Source organism: Typopeltis vanoorti, chromosome 10 (assembly GCF_054136105.1).
Source record: "Typopeltis vanoorti isolate ZY-2024b chromosome 10, IOZ_Tvanoo_1.0, whole genome shotgun sequence".
NCBI lineage: Eukaryota > Metazoa > Arthropoda > Arachnida > Uropygi > Thelyphonidae > Typopeltis > Typopeltis vanoorti.
The window spans coordinates 19755518-19778188 of NC_143558.1; the positions used below are offsets into that span (position 1 = coordinate 19755518).

The following is a 22671-nucleotide window of genomic DNA, read 5'->3' on the forward strand; positions in this document are numbered from 1 at the left end:
TTCAACTGTTTACAAAAACAAAATGTTTATAAAAAATTATTAATTCTACTGCCAAGTTTAGTGGATCTAGTAGAGTCACTTATCTTCATAATTTTTTTTTAATCAATCAAACGTTTATTCTGGCATGTCCAAATTAAAATTAATATAGTTTCATTTTTTATCGTAAACATCCTTTGACTTTGTTCCCAATCTCTAGTTAAAATTTTCTTAGCTATTTCAAATAGTATATAGAAATGAATCAGAGTTGGTATAAGAGTAAATTCAGCATTACTAATGATAACAATTTTCTATTAGTATATTCTGTTTCTAGCAATGAAATTTTATTATTTAAAAACTTACTCTGGACAAAGTTTTTGGGTAACTGAAATGAATCATAACTTTTGAAAACTAAATTGCAAATACACAAGAGTTTGATAATAAAAATCATTTCTTCAACAGAGTTGAAACTATTAAATTTGAAAGAAAACAATCTTTGGGATTAAAAAAGAAAAGAAAAGGCTTTGTAGAAAGAAACTAAGTAAGTGCATATTGACTATTATAAAATAACCCCACCACCATGCTATTCTATTTAAAATAATCTTTTACAATATGGAGAATTATACTCAATAGGCAGTTATTTTTTCAAATCTCTTAGCTGAAATTTATTATTAGTTTTCAAGTAAACATAAACATTTAAAATATTAGTCAGAAAACATGAAATGTGATATTTTCTTTTGCTGAATGGCAATAATCACATTTCCCATAAAACTTTGTGATAAAAAGAGCCAACTTTGGTACAATACAGTTTTTTCTATATTCGGTATGCACAGTAAAATTCCATATCTAATAATCAATTTTAATGAAAGAAAGAACGTAAAATAAGTTCATGCTATTCCATTTAAGATATAGTATAATCTCCTTTTATGAACAAATCATATTATGAACATTTCCATTGAAAAATAATTGTACCGATTGGCAGATGTTTGTTTTACAAACGCACCGATACTCATGAGTAGGCATTATCTCCACAGCTGTTTGATCAGTTTGCGTCAGTGCATTTGGTTCTATTCAAGTGCTGCTGTGAATTCGCTCTTTAGTGTGTATTGTAATCTGATATATTTACTCTCCAATTCAAAGTTTTTTTTTTTTTTCAGTTGTGTTGTGGTGTTTGTTTAATAATTAGTTAATATGACTCATAAAAAGTGCAGTAATGAAAATAAACAGAAAGAGAGAGCACCAGGACCAATACAAAGTTTTTTTTTTCCTGTTGTGTTGTGGTGTTTGTTTAATAATTAGTTAATATTACTCATAAAAAGTGCAGTAATGAAAATAAACAGAAAGAGAGAGCACGAGGACCAATACTGAACTCAAGAAAGAACTTATAGCTAAATGGAACTCTTATTTCTGAATTTTCCAAAAATTGGGATATTGGAACTGGGATCCATAATGTAGAAAGTGTCAACCCAATGAATCTGTGGTTAATGATAGCGTTAACATGTTTAATGATAATATCACTGCACACAGGGTGCTTCAGGGTCAAAGCTATATAACTGAGAGGAAACCTCCACATAGCCTTTAAAGGAATGCAGAGAACCGATCAGGGCTTATGACCTAACGTCCAGTCCTGACCTTCTCGTGGTGCACCCTGTTAGGTATCTACCTGGATACTGAACGAATGAGCATGGGCTGGCAATTTGGGATTTAGCTGACCAAATTGTATTCTTAATGGCTTAAACCAAAATAAAAAATGATGGTACAACATGGCAGAATGTCATGCTGGCTGGGATGTCACCTGGTTAAACAAGGGCCCACGTTGTTTCGCCAGGGAACAAGGGCAAACAGCAAAAAGTCAGCTACTGGAACAAATTCTAAAGTCCACACCAACTCAACATCACAAGAGTTCAAGATCGGTACTATCAACATAAAAAGCTTGAATGGCAAAGAAATGGAGCTAGCTGAGGGATTGGATAAGTACCAGATCGACATAATAGGGGTGACTGAAAAAAAAAAAAAAAAAAAAAAAAAGGCAAAAACTGGTGAGTCTTTCTGAGCAATAAATACAAAATGTTATATTCAGGCAATGAAAATCAAGGAAAAGAAGGAGTAGCCATAGTATTCAACAATAAATACGAGGATAATCTTCTTGAATGGCAGGCAGTCTCAAGAGGAACTAGACAAAGACTTATTTGTGCCTATGATCTAAATAGCACAGTAGGAAATGAATGTCAGACATACAAAAATATATTGGGAAAATTTGGAGAAAAGGGCAAAGCTAATAATAATGGCAAATACCTGATGGATTTCTGCTCAGGATAAGGACTGGCTATTACTAACACCATGTTCCAACATAAAAATGTGAACAAATTTACATGGAGAGAAGAGGCAAGGAATAAGAAAGTCTCATTGACTATAATTAAATTTTAATATATATTGATCTTTAATTGACCATGATTGATAAATATCTAATGCCAACAAGTTTCGCCGACGGGGCTGTCCAGCTTCTTCAGGGCTTAAAACAGTAAGAGAAAACTCAAAGTGGCTAGTACAGAGATAATAGAATAACATTATCATATAAACTAAACATTAAAACAGAACGCAAAATATTAAAACAAAACAGAAGCCAGACAGCCCAGTTGGCAAAATTTGTTGTTATTAGATGTTAATAAATCATGGTCAATTAAAGATCAATATATATTACAATTTAATTATATGTTTGAATAATCAAATATAATCTAAACAACAAACAGTCTCATTGACTATGTTATTGTTGATAGTGATGTTTTCTCCCTGGTGCAGGACACCAGAGTGTACAGAGGATTTAAAATTGGAAGTGATCACCATTTAGTCTTGAGCAGGATAAAATTGTATTTCATATTGAAAAGAACATGTAAGAAAGTTTTAAAACAAATAAAAGTTGAGCAGCTCTCAGATGTGAACTATAGACTAAAATACACAAACATGCTTGAAGAAAAAATGAAACAGTTTGGGAACAGGAACTAAACCTTGCAGATTCAGTGGCAAGCCCTGAAGAAAACACTGACTGATTCAGCCAGAGAGGCACATGGTGAGGTTTTCTGTAAGTATGGTTTAATGTTAAATCTGGTGTGAGACAAGGATGTACATTATCCCCTCTGTTATTCATTATCTATATGGATCACATTATGAAGGAAAGTGGTATTAAACATGATATCAAAATTGGAGATGTTAATGTCAGCTCTTTGCTTTATGTAGACGATGTTATACTTCTAAATAAATCTGCTACAAGTCTGCAAGATTCTCCGACTAAACTGAATAGCTGTTGTAATAGATATGGTATGAAGGTCAGCAATAAAAAGACAAAGACAATGAAAATAGGCAGAATCATTGAAAATGTCAACTGTGTTGTGAATGGAGAACCTGTGGAACAAGTAAAACATTTCAGCTATTTAGGCATGATTTTTACTGAAGATGGTAAATTAAATATAGAAATAGACAACAGAATCAGCAAGGCTGGTATGGTGGGAAGTCAATTGAATAAATTCATATGGAATAAGAGAGAAATTAGTCGGAACACTAAATTAGCTGTATACAAGACAGTGTTCAAACCAGTTTTAACTGATGGATCTGAGAGCTGGGTCAGAAGTAAAACACTTGACCAAAGACTAGAGACCACAGATATGAGAGTCCTGAGAAAGATTATAGGCGTGAACAGATGGCATCAATGGCAATATCATATTAAAAACGAGGATATTAGGAAAGAACTTGACATTGTCAGCATCCAGGAATGTGTTAGCAGAGCTAATCTCAGGTGGTATGGTCACTTAAACAGAATGGGCGAGGAAAGATTAGCAAAACAAGTGTTCTCTGCCAGGTTGGCAGCAAAACGACCCAGAGGAAGACCAAGATATAGATGGATTGATACGGTACAAAGTGCTTTAGACGATAGAAATATAAGATCTGATAATGTTGGAGTCTTGACAAGTAACAGACTGATTTGGAGGAAAATTGTAGATAGGAAATTAATAATGATGTAATTTTTTTCATGTAGTACTATCATATCCTGTACACCCCTTGAGGGTACATTGCAGGAATTTGATGATGATGATGATAGAAAAATCAGAACTCCATGGTGGATACTGGAAGTTAAAGATGCAGTGAAAGAAAAGAAGAAAGCACATCAATTGTTCCTGGCAAATAAGTCAGCTTGTGCTCTTAGAGAATACAGAGACAAATGTAAGAAAGCTAAATACTCTGTAAAACTATCTAAACAAAAGTCATGGGAGGATTTTGGCAAGAACATAGAAAATAAATATCAAGAAGGTGGGCAAGATATTCTGGAGGTTGTTGAAGAAGCTCAGAAATGGAGGAAAGAGTGCTGTAAAAGGAATTCTTCTTCTTCTTCTTCTTCTCTTCCGTCTAAGACGGGTTGAGTCTTCTCTTGAGAAGGATCTTGCAGTCTTCTCTATTCCTTGCTGTTCGAAAAAGTTCCAAAAGTTGTAAAAGGAATTAGAGACGATAAAGGTGAAATGAAAACAGGAGAAAAAGATATCATTGAAGCATGGAGTTTGAAAAATTGCTAAATGGAACAAGCTGTGATGACAACACAGTGGTAAAAAACTGACCAGGCATACAGTCAGAAAGACTTATCCATACTTGAAGTAGAAAAAGCCATCAAAAGCCTGAAATATAGAAAGGCAGCAGGAGTAGATGATATTCGACCAGAAAGGCTGAAGTATGGAGGTAAAAAGTCTTACAGTGGCTGCACTGCTTAGTTCAGAAGGCCTGGACAGAGGGATGAATTCCAGATGATTGGAGTAGAGTTCTCATAGTAGCCATATATAAAAGGGGAAATAAAACGGAATGTGGGAATTACAGAGGTATTTCTCTACTGAGTGTTCCTAGAAACATATATACAAGTATACTTGAGAAATGGTTGAGAAGAATTGTGGAAGAAAAGCTTGGTGAAGAATAAGCTGGATTCAGGCCAAATAGAGGCTGTCAGTATCAGAATTTCACTTTACGACAGATAACTGAGAAATCATGGGAATATAACAAAGATCTGTATTTAAGTTTTGTCGATCTGGAAAAGGTGCCAAGAGAGAAGCTATTCAATACGCTGCAGTTATGTGGTGCCAATGGGGCATTATATCAAACAATACTTAGTCTTTATTTGAGTTGTAAGTCAGCAGTTAGAATTGAAGGAAGTACAGGAAGATGGTTTAATGTTAAATCTGGTGTGAGACAAGGATGTACATTATCCCCTCTGTTATTCATTATCTATACGGATCACATTATGAAGGAAAGTGGTATTAAAACTGATATCAAAAATTGGAGATGTTAATGTCAGCTCTTTGCTTTATGCGGATGATGTTATACTTCTAAATAAATCCGCTACAAGTCTGCAAGATTCCCTGACTAAAGTGAATAACTGTTGTAATAGATTTGGTATGAAGGTCAGCATTAAAAAGACAAAGACAATGAAAATAGACAGAATCACTGAAAATGTTAACTGCATTGTGAATGGAGAACCTATAGAACAAGTAAAACATTTCAGCTACTTAGGCACGATTTTTAGTGAAGATGGTAAATTAAATATGGAAATAGACAACAGAATCAATAAAGCTCGTATGATACGAAGTCAACTGTATAAATTTATATGGAATAAGAGAGAAATTAGCCAAAACACTAAATCAGCTATATAGAAGATAGTATTCAAGCCAATTTTAACTTATTGATCTGAGAGCTAGGTCAGAAGTAAAACACTTGACCAAAGAATAGAGATTGCAGATATGAAAGTCCTGAGAAAGATTAGGGGCATGAACAGATGGCATCAATGGCAATATCATATTAAAAATGAGGATATTAGGAAAGACGTTGTCAGCATCCTAAGTGAACATGTTTAAGTGACCATACCACTTGAGATTAGCAGAGCTAATCTCAGGTGGTATGGTCACTTAAACAGAATGGGCGAGGAAAGATTAGCAAGACAAATGTTTTCTGCCAGGTTGGTAGGAAAAAGACCCAGAGGAAGACCAAGATATAGGTGGATTGATACAGTAAAAAGTGTGTTAGAAGATAGAAATATACAGTAAGATCTGATAATGTTAGAGTCTTGACAGGTAACAGCTGATTTGGAGGAAAATTGTAGATAGGATGTTAGTAATGATGTAATTTTTCATGTAGTACTATCATATCCTGTACACCTCTTGAGAGTATATATAATCAGGAATTTGATGATGATCATTGCACACTTTAGAAAAATTTTAAAAAGAAGACAAATTCAGATAACTCTAGCTAGATAAAGCTAAAGAATCACTATCTAGTCCACCCACAAAAAGACAGAAAAGAGCAGTGACACATGAGTAGCAGTTACCTGACATTTTTATGATGGGCGACTCACCTTTAAAACAATAATTTCCTCTATCATCCTCTCTATACATCTTCAGTAAAGGTAGTGTTCATGCTATATTCTTATTTTACATTAATTACTATGGTAAAAATAGTTTCACATTACAAACTTTGTTGCATGGAACAAATTTAGTTCATAAAATGAGGTTTTATTATATTTAAAATGTTCATTTAGAATAGTGAGGAAATTCTACTCGACACAGTTTATCCAAATCATTTAACAGACCATTTTGACATTGTGTAAATAAACAAATGACAGATCTCTTTGTAATATTTTTGTATTGAACAATGTGCTTACCTGGTTATTTAAGCTTATCAGATCAGTTATATTGCATCGCTTTAACTTTCTTCTAGCTATAAAATGTTGATAAACAAACAGGAAATATTTAAGGATCAATAAATTTATTTATGACAGCTGGATCACATTAAAGCATATGTACTTGGTCTATTCAATATACTGCAATCCTAAAATTATTTAAAAAAAAAAAAAATTCCCTAACAATATAAAATATATTAGAACTATGAGATGTCAATCAGGACAAAAAAGCAGATGGACACTTGCACAGAATACTGAATTTGGATGGGGGGGGGGAAGAGAATGACTAATTTGACCACATTTTCCTTGATAACAAACTGTTTATGCAATAGCACAGTACTACAAAAACATTTTTCTATGGAAGCAATGTATATGCTACACTCATTCATCTTTTATATCAATTAAACAATTAAAGATTTATTTTCAATACAAAACTGAGTGATGGTTCTTTTATTTATGAGTTACTATATGAACTTATCACATTGCCTATAGCCATCACCAGATGCAAGTGCAATTTCTAAACACTCAAACTCAAAATGTTACTTGACTAATGTTAAGTAGAATGAAGAATGGCTAATAGCATTTGCCATCTTGTGTGCTGAAAGTAATGTTGCACACATTCTGAATATCTTCTCAAGTTTTAAAGAGCTGCATTCAGAATTTTGCTATGATAATAAAAAAGTTCCATTTTTACTTAAATGAGGATATCCCCCCCCACACACACACAGTACCTTGAAAGGTGCTGTATATGTGGGAGGGAAGAGATCTTACCCAACCATTATCATAATTAACAAGAAAGCTATCCCACCTCTATTCCAAAACAGCAGTAAAGTAGTTCTGCAGGATGGCTGCTAGATAGTACATAGGAATGAAACTGAGGTAATGCATCAGGAGGCTTCCCAACCAGTTGAAAAATAATCCTGCTGCTGCTTACTTGGTCAAATCATGCCTAAATTTAGGAATCCAAATATAGCAGTATGCACTGTTAGAACACATGCATAGACTAGAGCTTGGGGACTCTTTATAGGATTCACATCATGTTTTTCACTCTTAAGTATGTCCTTGCTCTGCAAGTTTCTATAATCACCAACTATGAAATATAAAAAATAATAGTGGCACTGCAGTTAAAAATTCCTCCATAAAAATCATAGCGGAATTATGTACAAAAAAAAAAAAAAATTCATGGATATTCACTTCAACAGCATCTGGGGCCTCGATATAAACAATAATGATGCACATCATGACTTGCATATATATCTAGACCTGATCTGTTTGTTTTTTCTTATTGAAACTCAACTAGCATCCTTTACACCTACAGATCACCTTAACTATCCATTGCATTCTGCATAATTCTTCCATAAGAAGGATGAAAATGTACATTTATAAGATCTAAAAAATTAAATCTTGAAATCTTTATGATCTGCTCTGTCTCAAGATTTACTTGCTTCAATTTTTTGTTTTCAACTGCTCTCCTAATGACCATACTTACCTCTCTGACTATTTCTGAAAGGGATCAAAAATTAGATTTCCCACAATCTAATTACCAAACTAGAGCTCTTTTCCCTGAAGACTTAAATGTTGATAATTCAACTAGAATTATCAACATTAGAATATCTTTTCTAACATCACAGATCAAGCTGGAAGGGAAGCTAAATTATTTTCTATCTGTGATGATCTAGCAAAAATTGCTCATCTACCAAACAGAATAACAGATGATAACTTCCCTGAACCTTTTTTTTAATCAGTTCTCCCCTCCAAACATGATGTGGATTATTATTATCTGATATAGGAGTGGAAAACTCAGTGAGGGAGGGCATCTTAAAGATCATACAATGCCTAAATATCTATCATATCTCTTTGAAAACATTTGATGAAGATGCACTGAACATTCCACTGATATCCCCAATTCAACAGGCACCACATTCCATGAGAAGAACCTAGATCCTAATAATCTCTAACAACATCCTCACTCAATTTCCAGAGATTTATCCTTGCCAACGGAGTAAGGATGTTCCAGGGATAAGCTGTAAAATCCCCTGCTGGTGTCTATACTGCAAGATTTCCTTAGAAAAAAAAAAAAACTTATGTTTCTGTTATGTCTCTTCTATCTATTAATCAACCTCTAAAAATCATATTCCTTTTGACTATTCTCATATGCCCAAATGTCACTTGATTACTCACTGCTGGATCTTCTACTGTGAACCAAGGTGGTCATATCTGAGTACAGCAGTCAAGATGCAGTTTTATTAAAACCTTGTACAGGGGAAAAATAACTTTCTTTCTCCTACAATTTTCTACAAAATTGCATTTATCTGATGTGATGACTTCATCATCATAGCAATGTAGCTAGTGAACTTTGTCTAGCATCACCCCAAGACTCTAGCTTTGTTGACCACTTGTAACAAAATACCATTAATAAAATACTCTGTTTGCAATGGCCTAAATCCAAAATTCATAACCATGCAATTAGCAACATTGAATTGATATTCATTATTCATCACTAGCCGCCTGGAAGAATAGTGGAACATTGTGCCCTTCAACTGGAAAAGACCTGGGTTCGATTTTCGTCGTGACGAGGGGAATCCTTATATGGGCTTTTTCAGTTGAACGTGAGTTAGCCGATCTCATACAGTAGTAGTAGCAGAGTTTTTTCTCCAGGAAACTCGGGTTTTTCATCCTGCGTACAGACAAATCAGCCTTTAGAACACATGCAGTTTACAGACAAACAATACTATTGTTGGTGATGATGAGTGATAGATGCCGTTGATGGTAGAAGTATCGTAGTTAGAGAATTAAGTAGTAGTGGAGAAGATGAGATGTATTTAGTGAAGTAGAGTAGTGCGCCCTCTACTTCGCTCAAGGACTCCCTGGAGGTGTCATGTAATAATAATATTAATTATCATCTGCATATAGAATCAGTTTGAGGTAGGCCTGCAAAAGTTCTAAATAGTAAATGTTTAATGCTAAATGTGAATTGGAATTGTATATTGCTATCCAGATCAATGTCAATATTGTTAATACACAAGTTAAACAACAACAACAGTCCAAGAACAAAAAAATGTGGTACCTTCACTGTCACCCTCCTCTTACACACACACCACTTCCATACATTTCTCTCTGATACCTGTCAGCCAGCCAGTCTCCTTAACCATGCCAAAAGCCTATTTTATGCACAAATCTCTCTGAGTTTGTATAACAACTTCACATGTGGAATCCTGTCAAATGTCTCAGCAAAATCTAAAAGTATCATGGTATATCCATTCCTCTTATCCAACTCTGAAGTCCTATTATAAAATGTGAGCAAAGTGCTAAACAAGACCTATCTTGAACAAGCCATGCTGCCTTCTGCAGAGGATTACGGTTTTACCTACCCACCATTACATGTGGGTCTTAATTAGCCTCTCTAACACCATGATGACCATGTCAGAGATGATGATTACTCTATAATTGGTAGCCCCTCCCTTAGCTCCAAAACTTGTAGAATGGAATTATGTTGTTTCCTTCCAATTAAGTATGCTTGTGTTGAGGCTCAAGTTGTACAATCTAATAAATGGTACCACTACCTAGAACAAAATTTACCATATTTTTTGGCTTATAAGACACTGTTTTTTGTACCTAAAATTTATCTGAAAATTATGATGCTTCATATAAGCAGAATATGTCTTATAAACTGGTGCATTTTAGTGAGTCTTATACATGATGTGTCTTTATGTATGTGCAGTTATGGTGTGCCATCGTTTGTCAGTAATGCATGATCAGTTTAAATAATTACAGTCATTAATAGTCACATATTTAAATTAGTAATCAATACATTATATTTACATTTTTTTTTATAACCCATGTGATCCTATGAAGCACAGGCATAGCTATATCATTGCGTTTAAGCATATAAGCATAGTGTGATTGAGTATGCAAAAAAGAATGGTAATAGGGCAGCACTTTGAGCCTCCACCTACAGAAAAAAATGGTACGAACTTGGAGGAAACTAGAGCAGCGTTAATAGAAGCAAATTCTAAAAAACAATCTCTGCAGAAAACCGGCAAAATGGCTAGAAATTGAAAATGAATTAAAAACTTGAATAATGGATCAAAGAGAATTGGATTGCTGCGTATCTATAAAAATGATTATTCAACGAGCAAAATTATTGGCAACAGAAAGAAACATCATCAATTTTACAGGGTCACCATCATAATGCTTTAGATTCACGAAGAGAAATGATTTATGCATGCTTGCATAAATGAAAATATCACAAAAAATGCCAGACGAATTTGAAAATAAAATTGAGTTTCACAGATTCATCACATATGCTAGAAAACAAGTCAATTTTGAACTTTCACAGATAACTAATATGGATGAAGTGCATCTGACTTTTGATGTGCCCTCAAACAAGACTATTGACTCCAGAGGTTAAAAAAAATATTATTGTTAAAACTTCTGGTCACAAAAAACCCACTATACTGTTGTTTTGTCATGTTGTGCAGATGAATAAAATTGCCACCTTTTTTAATTTCCCAAAGGAGTTTACATTCATAATCGTCCAAAAGGATGGATGGATGAGGAAGGGATGAAGTTATGGATAAAGAAAGTGTTGTTATGATTCTTGTGTGTGTTTTTGTCATATCTTTGTCTTTGTGCTTTATATCTTTTGTCTTAATTTTAGTTATTATTAATTTTAGTATTTTACTTATTATCAGTTAATTCATTTGCCGACAAATTTGTATTATTTAATGACTGCGCCAGCTGGCAACTAATTCTGATACACTATCCAAGATCACTCTGAAAGAAAATACAGGGATCATGAAGTATGCAGTCGTGATCCCGTTTCTTATGTTACTAATAGATTCCCCCTTTATACATGGTTCGTAATTTTCCAAGCAGTAATTCAATCCACAGAAAGCATGACAAACTCATTTGATTACACATAGAGAAATACATTTATTTTAGCACAAACATAAAGATACATGTTAGTTAAACCTTTAATTAAAATAGAGTCCGGGTTCCCTTCCTTTCTTAATTTAACACATCCAAAATTTCTACACTGTAATCCTTTATATTAACACAAATCCTTCACTTCTATATATAACTATCCTCAGACTTTGACAACTTATACTAAATTACCTATTTACTATCACACATGCAAATTACACATATATACAAGTCAATTCTATAACTCTGACATAGATTTCTTGAGGCAATGCTCCTTCTTATATTTTAGACTTAATCCTCCCCCAAAATTTTAGTTAGCATTCAATTAGGTTTTAACAGTATAACAATATTGTCCTTTAGACACAAACAGTTCGTAGCCTCGGTCTCCTACTCGGCTCAAGCCTAAGATGCCTTTTCTTAGATATAGACAAAATGTCCAAAATGCAGACAGTTCTTGTAACACTTCACGGAAATGGGCTGTGTTCTTAGAGATCAGTTCTCCTTACTCCACGGTTACTCCGATATTAATATGAAAAGATTTCTGCTTACCGTTCTTGCTTTATCTGGATATTCGGATCTCCTCACTGTACTTTCTTTAATGGCAGCTTCACCATTCCTTTGTTCCACACGAAACACTCTTACACTGAATTATACACTGACGTTAAATCATCAGTGGCCCTTTCTCTTTGGGAATCTGGACGCATTATAGCTGCAGTTTTGTTCCACGTAGCACACATAGCAAGGGAAGACTCTCGCTACGCATGGCAGCAAGCTATTCACAACTATGCAGCCTTCCACACAGGAAACCAGGTACCAACGAAATGAGAAGAAAAAGAGGACGATTCAAATCCCCGCCGCAACCTATATACTACAAAACAGCGCCCTCACTCGGTGGTGAGGGCGCTGTTTTGTCATATGTACGGCAGCTGCCGATTGGATACCGTATTGGATACACGAACTGCCTTTGACATTGCCTAAAACTATTATTAGCTTGTACACATCCTTTTAGAATTTATACATGATTTTCTACCTTAATAAATTTACAATCATTCTCTATTTAGTTTATGGGCTATTGATTGGAATTTACAAATCTTAATATATACATGTTCTTGGGTCATTAATGGACACAATTTCTATTTGGAGGCATGAGTATGTCCTTATCCACTCCTTCTGAGGTAACCTTATGTTGGGTCGGAAAAAGCGGATGACTCATTACATTTTCTCGACACAACAGTGTGGTCCGGATGTCCTGACAGCTTACATCAGAAACCTACTTTGTTAGTATGGGATCAGTTTAGATGCCATAAAACCGAAGCTGTTAAGAATGAACTTCACAAAGTTAACATAAAAATAGCCGTAATCCTGGGAAAACTCACCTTCATGGTTCAACCTTTATATTATATCAATAAACAAGCCATTTAAAGGATTTATGAGGGAAAAATGGATCAAATGGATGCAATCTTCAAATTTTGAGAAAACTTCTACAGGTAGGAGAAAGAAGGCCACAATTTCACAGGTGTGCGAATGAGTCAAGAGTTCATGGAATGAAGTGAAATCCAAAATTATTATAAAATCTTTTCAAAAGTGTGGCATTAGTAATTCTCTTGATGGTATGGAGGATGACTTATTATTTCAAGATAGAGATGCCTTGGTTTCTGATGAAGAATCAAGTTCAGAAAATTTTGAGAGTGAAGATGAATAAAGATTTGAAAAGAAGATTAATGAAATTTATAAAAATTATTTTGTTTATATTATTTTATATATATAAATATATATTATTGTATGTTAGATTTTTTAATGATTTGATTTTTTTAAGAATAGTTGATTTTTTATCTACTAAATGGATAATACATAAATTAAACCTTAAAATAAAAAAATTAATATTTACATGAAAAATTTGATTATAATTTGGGTGTCTTATACTGCAGAGAATATTTTTCCACTAAAATTTAACATGAAAAATGTGATGCAGCCAATACAATACAATGTATCTTATAAGGTGAAAAACACAGTAATTAATTTTATGTCTTCTTATATATCCTAAAAGAAAAAGAACAAATTATTACAATTTGATGAAACATAGGGGTTATGTTCTTTCTTGTGGTTATATCAGTTGCTTTAATATCATTTTTGTTCTAGGCATTTATCAGAACTTTTCAGTCCCCCCCCACCCCATAATTCTCTTGCACATATTCCTTCAACACATGTGGATATCCCATCCAATCTTGCTGCTTATTCAAATCTAGTACTTGCAAAACTTTAATACATCTAATTGATTCAGTTCTATCCTTTCAATCTAGTTCCACCTCAGTATCCTGACAGCTAACGGATCTGCATGATGTTAACTCTCCTTCTTAGCAACTCTGATCATATAACTCCATGTCTTCTTTTCTACAGATCGATCTTCTTCCAGCCAATTTCAGCCTCATGTCCTATGGCACTCAATGGTTCCAAAACTTTAGAATGACTTCCAGGGATTTCTTTGCCTCTTTTCCATTGTTTGATTATGCTTTCCCAGTTTAACAAGTTGCTCCAACTGAATATCTTGAAATAAGTTCTGCTGGAACAAGAGCCTTCATTCCCCCACTCCACACCAACAAAACTGATGGCCTGGTTGACCGAGTAGTTAGCGTATCAGCTCTCCAGCCAAGAGGCTGCAGGTTCGAATCCTGCCGTGGGTATGGATGTTAGTGATTATCTGTGAAAGTACTAGGTGGTAGTGGCGGAAGTAGATGGCATCGGTGTACATGATGATGGTAGTTGCGGTTCGCTGTAGTTGGGGGAGACAAAGAGTTGTAGAGTAGGTGCCCTCCCTCGATGAGTCTTTCGACTCCTTGGAGGTGTCACATAATAATAATAATGTTGACCACTAGCCACACCCTGGTTCATGAAGCAAATGCACTGAAAAAATCCAAGAGAAAAATTCAGGAAATCTGAAATAGCTCAAATCCCTCATCTATGCACTCAACTTACACCTACAGCCTGCAACATCTGTTTAAAAATAAAAATAAAATAAAAAAAAAAACCTATCCAAAACAGACTCTGTAGGATAAATGCAAAAAACCTGCAGCCTGCTCAGACAGGAGTTGAGTCTTCTAGTTCTTTGCTAAGACTGAGGAGTGCAACCTACTCTTTCACGATTCCGCCTCTCTCTCATGTCCAGACAGTACTATGTGTCTTGCATTATGGGATACTAAGGCAATTGATGTGAAGTCATTGACCCTTATATACAAAAAGCCTAGTCATAAAGTTACTTCATGCGAAAATCTTTGTTTGCTTAAACTTGGATAAAGGATGAAACATTAGTTTCAATCAAATGGAAAAAAGTTGTCAGTCAGGAAATGAACAGTTGAAATATTTCTCTGTTAATAAAAAAATAAATAAATTATAACTTATTTACATTCAATAGAAAGTAAGAAACCATTTCAGGTGGTAGATGATTTTTGATACTGCAATGAGATTGCCATCCTGCTTACTGGAAATATAAAGCATGAAAAGATAATATTTGGCCTAGAGTTTCCTGGATCACTAACCATATATACACCTACATTATTATTAATGTACTATAGATTATCCAACTTTCATGGGTGTGAATGCTATACCAAAATAACACACGAAATGCTAGATATTATTTGATCAGAAGTATTTTGTGTTTATGTCTATAGAGTGATTGTAACCACTTAAGACATTTTTTCAATATTAGTTAAGCTACATAAAAATATTTTCCAATCAAATGAAAAATAAAGATTATTTGCTAGCTTGGACCTTATAAGCATGGCTAGATTTAAATTACTATAGCTTTTAAGAGCACCATCCTAGTGAGTAAATCATAAGTTTAAATAGCTTTTTGGAGTCTAGCTTACTGCATAAATTCAGTCATACTTATGGGCCTTACTGCTTAAAAATAAAATGCTAACAGAAATTTGTACTACTGAAACTGAAGTTAGTCTGCGCGGTTAGCCTAGTGGCTATGCGCTTTGCAACCATATGCCTGGGGAAGGAGTGTCTCAGGTTCGATTCCAGTCGGTGACGTGAGGAGCTGAAGGATCTTCCTCAGCCATAGCCAAGTTAGCCAGTCTTGGGCGTGGACAGCAGGGTAAACTGGCCTTGAGAACTCAACATTACAGGCCATAGGATACACCAGGGCATAAGGCTGACCACCTTATCCTGTAAACGGAGTGAGGTCCGATGATCAATGGACCCTCGACACCGCAAGGTAAAAGAGGGTATAAGGAAGATGAGATGAGAAACTGAAGTTTCTAATAATAAAATGCACAGACAGTTAACCATACAAGTGCTGCTCTCTAAATAATGACAGTCTACAATACCTTTAACTTCTGATTTGTGGATAAAAATCCTTACTTAACAATTGAGTAAAATATGCACAAAGCCTGTGAATTTGAAATATGTTTTATCTCAATGGGAATCTCTTTTTAGAGATTCCCAATTGCAAATACAATAAAGAAAAGCAAACAGTTTTCTCTAAAAAGAGGATGTGCACCAATGATTAACATGTTGGAATATTATGCTGAGGTAGTACACATTCCCAATGATATAATAAAGACATAGGGTTTACCAAACCTGTCGCATTCAACTTGATGGCCTTGTTTTAAATCATTGGGTAACCTAGGCTTTATTTTTTTTTAAATTGACCATTTTTTTCTGTCTTACCTAGATATTAAGGACATCACATCTTGAGCATGCTTCTGCCTGTATGAAATAGTTAAATAATTAAACATATGTATGTTTAATCATTTAACATGCTTGTATGAATTAGTTACATGTTAAGGGAATTTTTGCTTCCTCGTTCATGCTGATAATAATCATCTTCAGTATCTTTTTTTTCCCCCTTAAATGGGAAGAGGATGTCATAGAAACACTTTAGAATAATAAAAATCTTAAGCAGTTTAAGTTTATTTATTATTGCATGTAAACCTCAATGGCAATATCCAAAGTAATGTTTAAGGGGCAGTTTTGTCCAGTGATGGTACTATGGTCAACTCTCGCCACAGCAACTACTATTATAATGAACTCATTCATTATAAAACTACTGAGTTCCAATCAAAGCCTTCAAGCCAGAATACTTTCTAAAGGAAGTTCACTACAGTAAATTATCCACTATAAAATAAAATGTTCCCAAGATCCCAACAAGTTTGCAAGTGGAAAACAAAACTTGATTTCTTGCTGCCCTGTTTTAGCACATTTACAAAATGTAAATAAATAAGCACTTGCTTGCCAGTCTCTTCATCAGTGGCTGCCTATAATTAGTGATAGACACAGGTCAGATATCTCTTTCCTTTTAGAGTTACACGGTGATCAGCATTCATTTTAAAAATTTATGGAATTTACAACTGTGTTAAAAAAACTTTTTTATTATCCCGACGTTTCGATCTTCACATCAAGATCATCATTTGGAGCACACATCAATATACAAGACAAGCTGAGTTACATTATTAACTGTAAGCTAAAGAAACAATGATTTGATCACCCATTATTCTACTGGCATGACCTCTAGTGAAAAAAAAAAAAAATACATCAAGCTAAATTCTATTTACGATGACAGGAATAAACATTCTTTCAGAAACAATGATGTCCTATTTTTAGTATTACAATTCTTATTTTTGCTTTTAAGATACTGGATTTTCTATAGTTCTGTTTATAGTTGTTCTTAGTGAGGAACATTCCGTGGGTCGAATATATACCTTCCATATGTTTGGGATTTTTAGACCATCATTATTGTTCAGATTGGGGTGGTTGATAATAATCTCACATTCTTCCTTAAATTTTCGTTCATACCATGTTTTAGCATGTTTGTCATGTATATCGATGTATGCTCCAGATGATGATCTTGATGTGAAGATCGAAACGTCGGGATAATAAAAAGTTTTTTTAACATGGTTGTAAATTCCATAAATTTTTAAAATGAAGTCAGATATCTCTGATTGGTTACCAGTGGAGATTGAACTGCCCACTCAGTCTCCAAAAGCTAGACAGGATTTAAAGGCTTCGCCTACTCCCTGTAAGGGAATAAAAGGGATTGGCTTATTATTATTAAATATTACAATCGGGATTATCAACTAGTTTTATAATTTGATAAATAGCATGTAAGCATTTTTTTTCCATCAATGATTTTAAATCAAACAGATTTAAACACCTTCCTTTCAAAATGGATTACATTTTCCAAGATATTATCTCATTCTCTCAACCACTCTTGAAACAGGCTGTGGGTTTGAATCCCACCATGGCCAAGGATGTTTGTGGTTGTTTTTAGAAGGGAGATGAATTTCGTCGTCCAGTGTGAGGCCACCTCCCTGTTTACTGGAGGCTTAAAGTGACTTGAAAAAGTTCTATGTTTGGTCTCTGGAGCAGGGTTTCTAAATTCTATAAAAATAAATAAAAAAAATTCCTTAGTACATTGATACCATAGTATAAATGCACTATAGATTTACAAAATCTTTTATGCCATAAGAAGGAGAAAAAAAATAAAACAACCATAAAACAAACAGATGAACAATATCACAAACATTTCATGGCTTATGCATCTCCTTTCCTAATACTTAAAATATATCCATCATAGGTGATATCAATAATGAAATAATATTAAGTTCAACCTCACTGCAGTTCAACTGGTTCAACACTGTAGCCAAAAGAGGACTAATGAAATTGCACACGTCATTGAAAGCACTTACTAAAGATATGCATTCACATTAACGAACCATCATCATTGTATGTTACGCTTTCGCGCAGGCCTACACATTTTACCGCATAAGCTTCCGTAATAACTGATAATCCCATGGAATAGGTTGGTTGCTCCTTATTCCCGGTGGTATCCCATGTCCGTCGAAGCATGTGTTCGTTCAATCCCACGTCCGTCGAAGCATGGGGCTGGTTTGCCTGCTTTGCAGGAGGAAAAAACCCCAGGATAAACTGGGGAAAAAACCCTGCTGTCCACGCTCAAGACCGGCTAACTTGGCTATGGCTGAGGAAGATCCATCAGCTCCTCACGTCACCAACAGGAATCGAACCTAGGACACTTCTTCCCCAGGCATATGGTTGAGAAGCACGTAACCACTAGGCTGACCCCGCAAACATTAATGAACCAACAGTTTATTAATATTGTTGCAGAAGAACCAGAATATCCACACAGTACTTATTATACCCCTCTCTAAATGCATTCACAACATGGAATGGGTTGATAATCAGATAACCAACATGAACTGGCAATCCAATTCAACTTGGATTGCTGCTATTTGTTCATTCATCACTGTTCAAAGAAAAAAAATCTAGTCCCGAGGCCTTTACTAATCATATCTTAATTTCTAGGGTTCTGTAACTCAAGCCAAGTACTGAAACATTTCCTCTGCATCAATCCCATAAAATGCTTTTAGTAACTTGAAGGTTTCTGTAACATTCCATCCTTTCTGCTTAGTAACCAACTTCTGCAATCCACAAACAATTTATCCCCACAAGGAACATTCCACAGACCACTCACCATCTCTGGATCATGTCCACTCACCATCTCTGGATCATGTCCACTCAAACCTATGGATCTTGTTCACTTGTTCCCTCATTCGCAAGAAACCCAATTCTGGATGATGATGAAGAATAACTTCCTCATCTTTACTGTTAGTGTACTCTTCAATAATCAAATAAATCCTATGAGCTACTTTGGTCACTTCTGCAATATGTCCTCTGAACTTCAATTCCCTAACTACAAGCACCTTAAAATACCTAGTTACCAGGCATATAGTTCCATCAATGTAATACGAAGGTTGTAATGTTTCAATTCAATGTTTTCATTGGATTCTGCTATACTATATACTCTAGTATCTATCCATCAGTCACCCACATATCCATCCTCATTTGCTCCAATTTGTGTAACAGTTCCATATGCTACCCAGCAGTATCATCTTGTAGTCATTCCCTTTATGAACTTAGCTATCAATATTTTATAAAGTTCATAAATTACTATAGAATGACCTACCAAAGCTATGCTTCCCCCTACAGAGTATTGCATTCTTATCTGAATACAATTACCCATTCCTGAATCCTGTCTTTGACCAATTTTGCCAATGCATTTACCAAAGCTCCTGTGATAATTAATGATCTATGATTCGATGCCCGTGTCCTACGCTAGCCTCCTTTCTAAGATTTACATAAAATAACCTAGCCAAATTCCTTTACACATTCTTGTAATATGCAGGCTGATATCTCATCTGATCATTGCTGCATTTTGCTTCAAGATTCTGCCATATTCTATCATACAACTCTATTCCCACATCATTTTCTCATTCAAGTTATCCTTTTATAGTTATTCTTCTTTTTACTTGTCACATATTGAATAAAAACTCTTTGGGATTTCCTTTAGCCTGTTCAGCAACTATCCAAAATCAGCAACAATCTGATTTTTGCTTTCCTTACCATGCTAGTTACCCTTCTTGCTTGTACTACTCATGAACTTGCTGATCATCATCAACTTCTTGATATGTACTCTCAATGGAAGTATAGGATACTATGACAGTACTGCATGATTAAGCTTACATTATTACTAATCTCCTATTAACAATTTTCCTCCAAATTAATCTACCACGTGTCAGCACTCCAATATTGTCATATCATATCTAGTATTTCATCATAATATAGCCTCTCTGACTATATTATGTCAGAGGAGCTATATTAATCTAAATCAATATACTAAATCAGTATATTGATTTAGTATATTGATATACTAAATATACTGGGTCTAGTATATAATACAATATACTAAATATACTAGACCCTGAGGAAGACTAAATCAATCTATCTAGATCTCAGTCTTCCTCTGGTCTTTTTCCTGCCATCTTGGCATCAAACATCATTTTTTGTTTAAACTTCTTAAAACCTTTTTTAAACTAACCCTTCCTCTTCCATTCATTTAAATAACCATACCACCGTAAATTAGATCTGTTCACAGATTCGTGAATGCTGACATTGTTAGCATTCGTGAATGCTAACAATGTCAAGTTCCTTCTAATATCTTCATTTTTGATTCCTGATATACTCTCTCTACCACATTATTATTATTATCTTCTTTTTTTTTTTTTTTTTTCTCTGCTTGGACTGACCTACACCTCTGATCTTTCCTGGCACCACCACATTTCAACTATGGCTTCTGCAGACACCAAAAAACTGGGTGTACTTTTTCGCACAAGACACTACTTAACACCTTCACAGCTGCTAACTCTGCTACAAAGCTGAAATCCACCCAGCCATGGAATATTACTCCCATATTTGGGGTGGAGCACCAAAATCCTCTCTAAGATTGCTCAATTCTATCCAGAAGAGGGTACTTCAGCTAATTAATGATCCCTATCTCTCATATACCCACTTCAATTCCACTCTCACAGGCATTCAGTTTCTGCCTTGTGTCTCTTCTTCAGATACTTTCATGGACAGTGCTCTACTGAATTGGCCAATATTATTCCTCCACTCTCTTCCAAAATCATTAAAACAATAGCCACTGCTAACCAACACCCTTTTACAACCCATCTTGAAACTCATCAAACCAACTTCACTTCCTCCATCTTTTGTCCTTTAGAACAGTCTCCCCTACTCTGCCTTCCTCAAATTCCAACCCTCGCTGTTCGAGCAAATTGTGAACAGATTCCTCCTGTCTTCTATTCCTCTTGCTCACACACACAGCACTAACATGTTATAGGTCTGGTGGCCTTTCATGTGTGGATCATATATATATTAATAAAAAATTACTAGCTACCTGATTTATTCTCCTGATCTTGAAAATATAGTTTAATATTGCTTCTTTTAGACACCCCTTGACTATATTCCTTTTTTTTTTTTTTTTGAAAGTTTATTTTTCACTTGGTTAGAGTATAATAAATTTAGTTTAATCCTTTATCCAAGTGTGAGCAAACAAAGTTTGCGCCTGAAAGTATCTTCAGGACTGGGGTAAGGTGGTACAACACCAAGGCAACTCGTTGCAAAGGTGGAGCAAGCTACCAACACTCCTGTCTCAGTATCTCCTATAATGCAAAACATCTCCTTGCGGATATGTCTAATGTTATGCATTAAGGGAAGGGCCACTACCCAGACTAGTTTTGACCTTTATTGAGGTCTCTTCAGTGGGAGCCAGGCCCAAGCTGAGATACCAGGCAGAAGCATTCGCAGGTCATCTCTACCTATAAACTTTGTTTGCTCACACTTGGATAAAGGATTAAACTAAATTTATTATACTCTAACCAAGTGAAAAATAAACTTTCAACATCTTTCTCTAAATCCAGAGTAATTTATTAAAAAAAGGGTGGCACACCATTTGGCAACTCCTATAGGTAGAGATGACCTGTGAATGCTTCTGCCTGGTATCTCAGCTTGGGCCTGGTTCCCACTGAAGAGACCTCAATAAAGGTCGAAACTAGTCTGGGTAGTGGCCTTTCCCTTAATGCATAACATTAGACATATCCGCAAGGAGATGTGTTTTGCATTATAGGAGATACTGAGACAGGAGTGTTGGTAGCTTGCTCCATCTTTGCAACGAGTTGCCTTGGTGGTGTACCACCTTACCCCAGTCCTGAAGATACTTTCAGGTGCAAACTTTGTTTGCTCACACTTGGATAAAGGATTAAACTAAATTTATTATTGACTATATTCCATATACTGCTGACATTCTTCTCTTGCAGATTATTATGTCATGGCACTGTTTTAAGCTGTCTACTAAGCTTATTATAACCACCGTGCCCTGTAGTTCCACACATATCCCTTCGTAACTGAAAATTCACATCTGACAACCTCCTAAGTTAAACTGATCATAATTTTGATAATGATAACTCCACTTACAAGATTATTAAGCATCTGGATCTGAATGTAGTTTACCATAATGAACAAACCATTATTTAAGTCTGTTTGTTATTCCAATGAAATTTACAAAAATATACACAAATCCAGGGTATATTATTATTATTATTATTCCTGACACCTCCAAGGAGTCCGAAGACTCATTGCAGGAGGACACCTACAAAAAGAAGCAGTTAATAATAAATCGGTAATATGTTTAATTTTTAAAAGCATGA

The 22671-nt window shown here is 34.9% G+C and overlaps 1 protein-coding gene across 1 annotated transcript in view; it reads right to left on the minus strand.

Annotated features, from left to right (window-relative positions):
- LOC150102208 (uncharacterized) overlaps positions 1–22671 on the minus strand; it is a 104106-nt gene that overhangs the window by 68795 nt on the left and 12640 nt on the right. The window contains exon 3 of the mRNA XM_090399210.1: positions 6665–6720. Within this exon, the coding sequence (XP_090255336.1) occupies positions 6665–6720 (56 nt within the window). The remainder of the gene's footprint in view (positions 1–6664; positions 6721–22671) is intronic.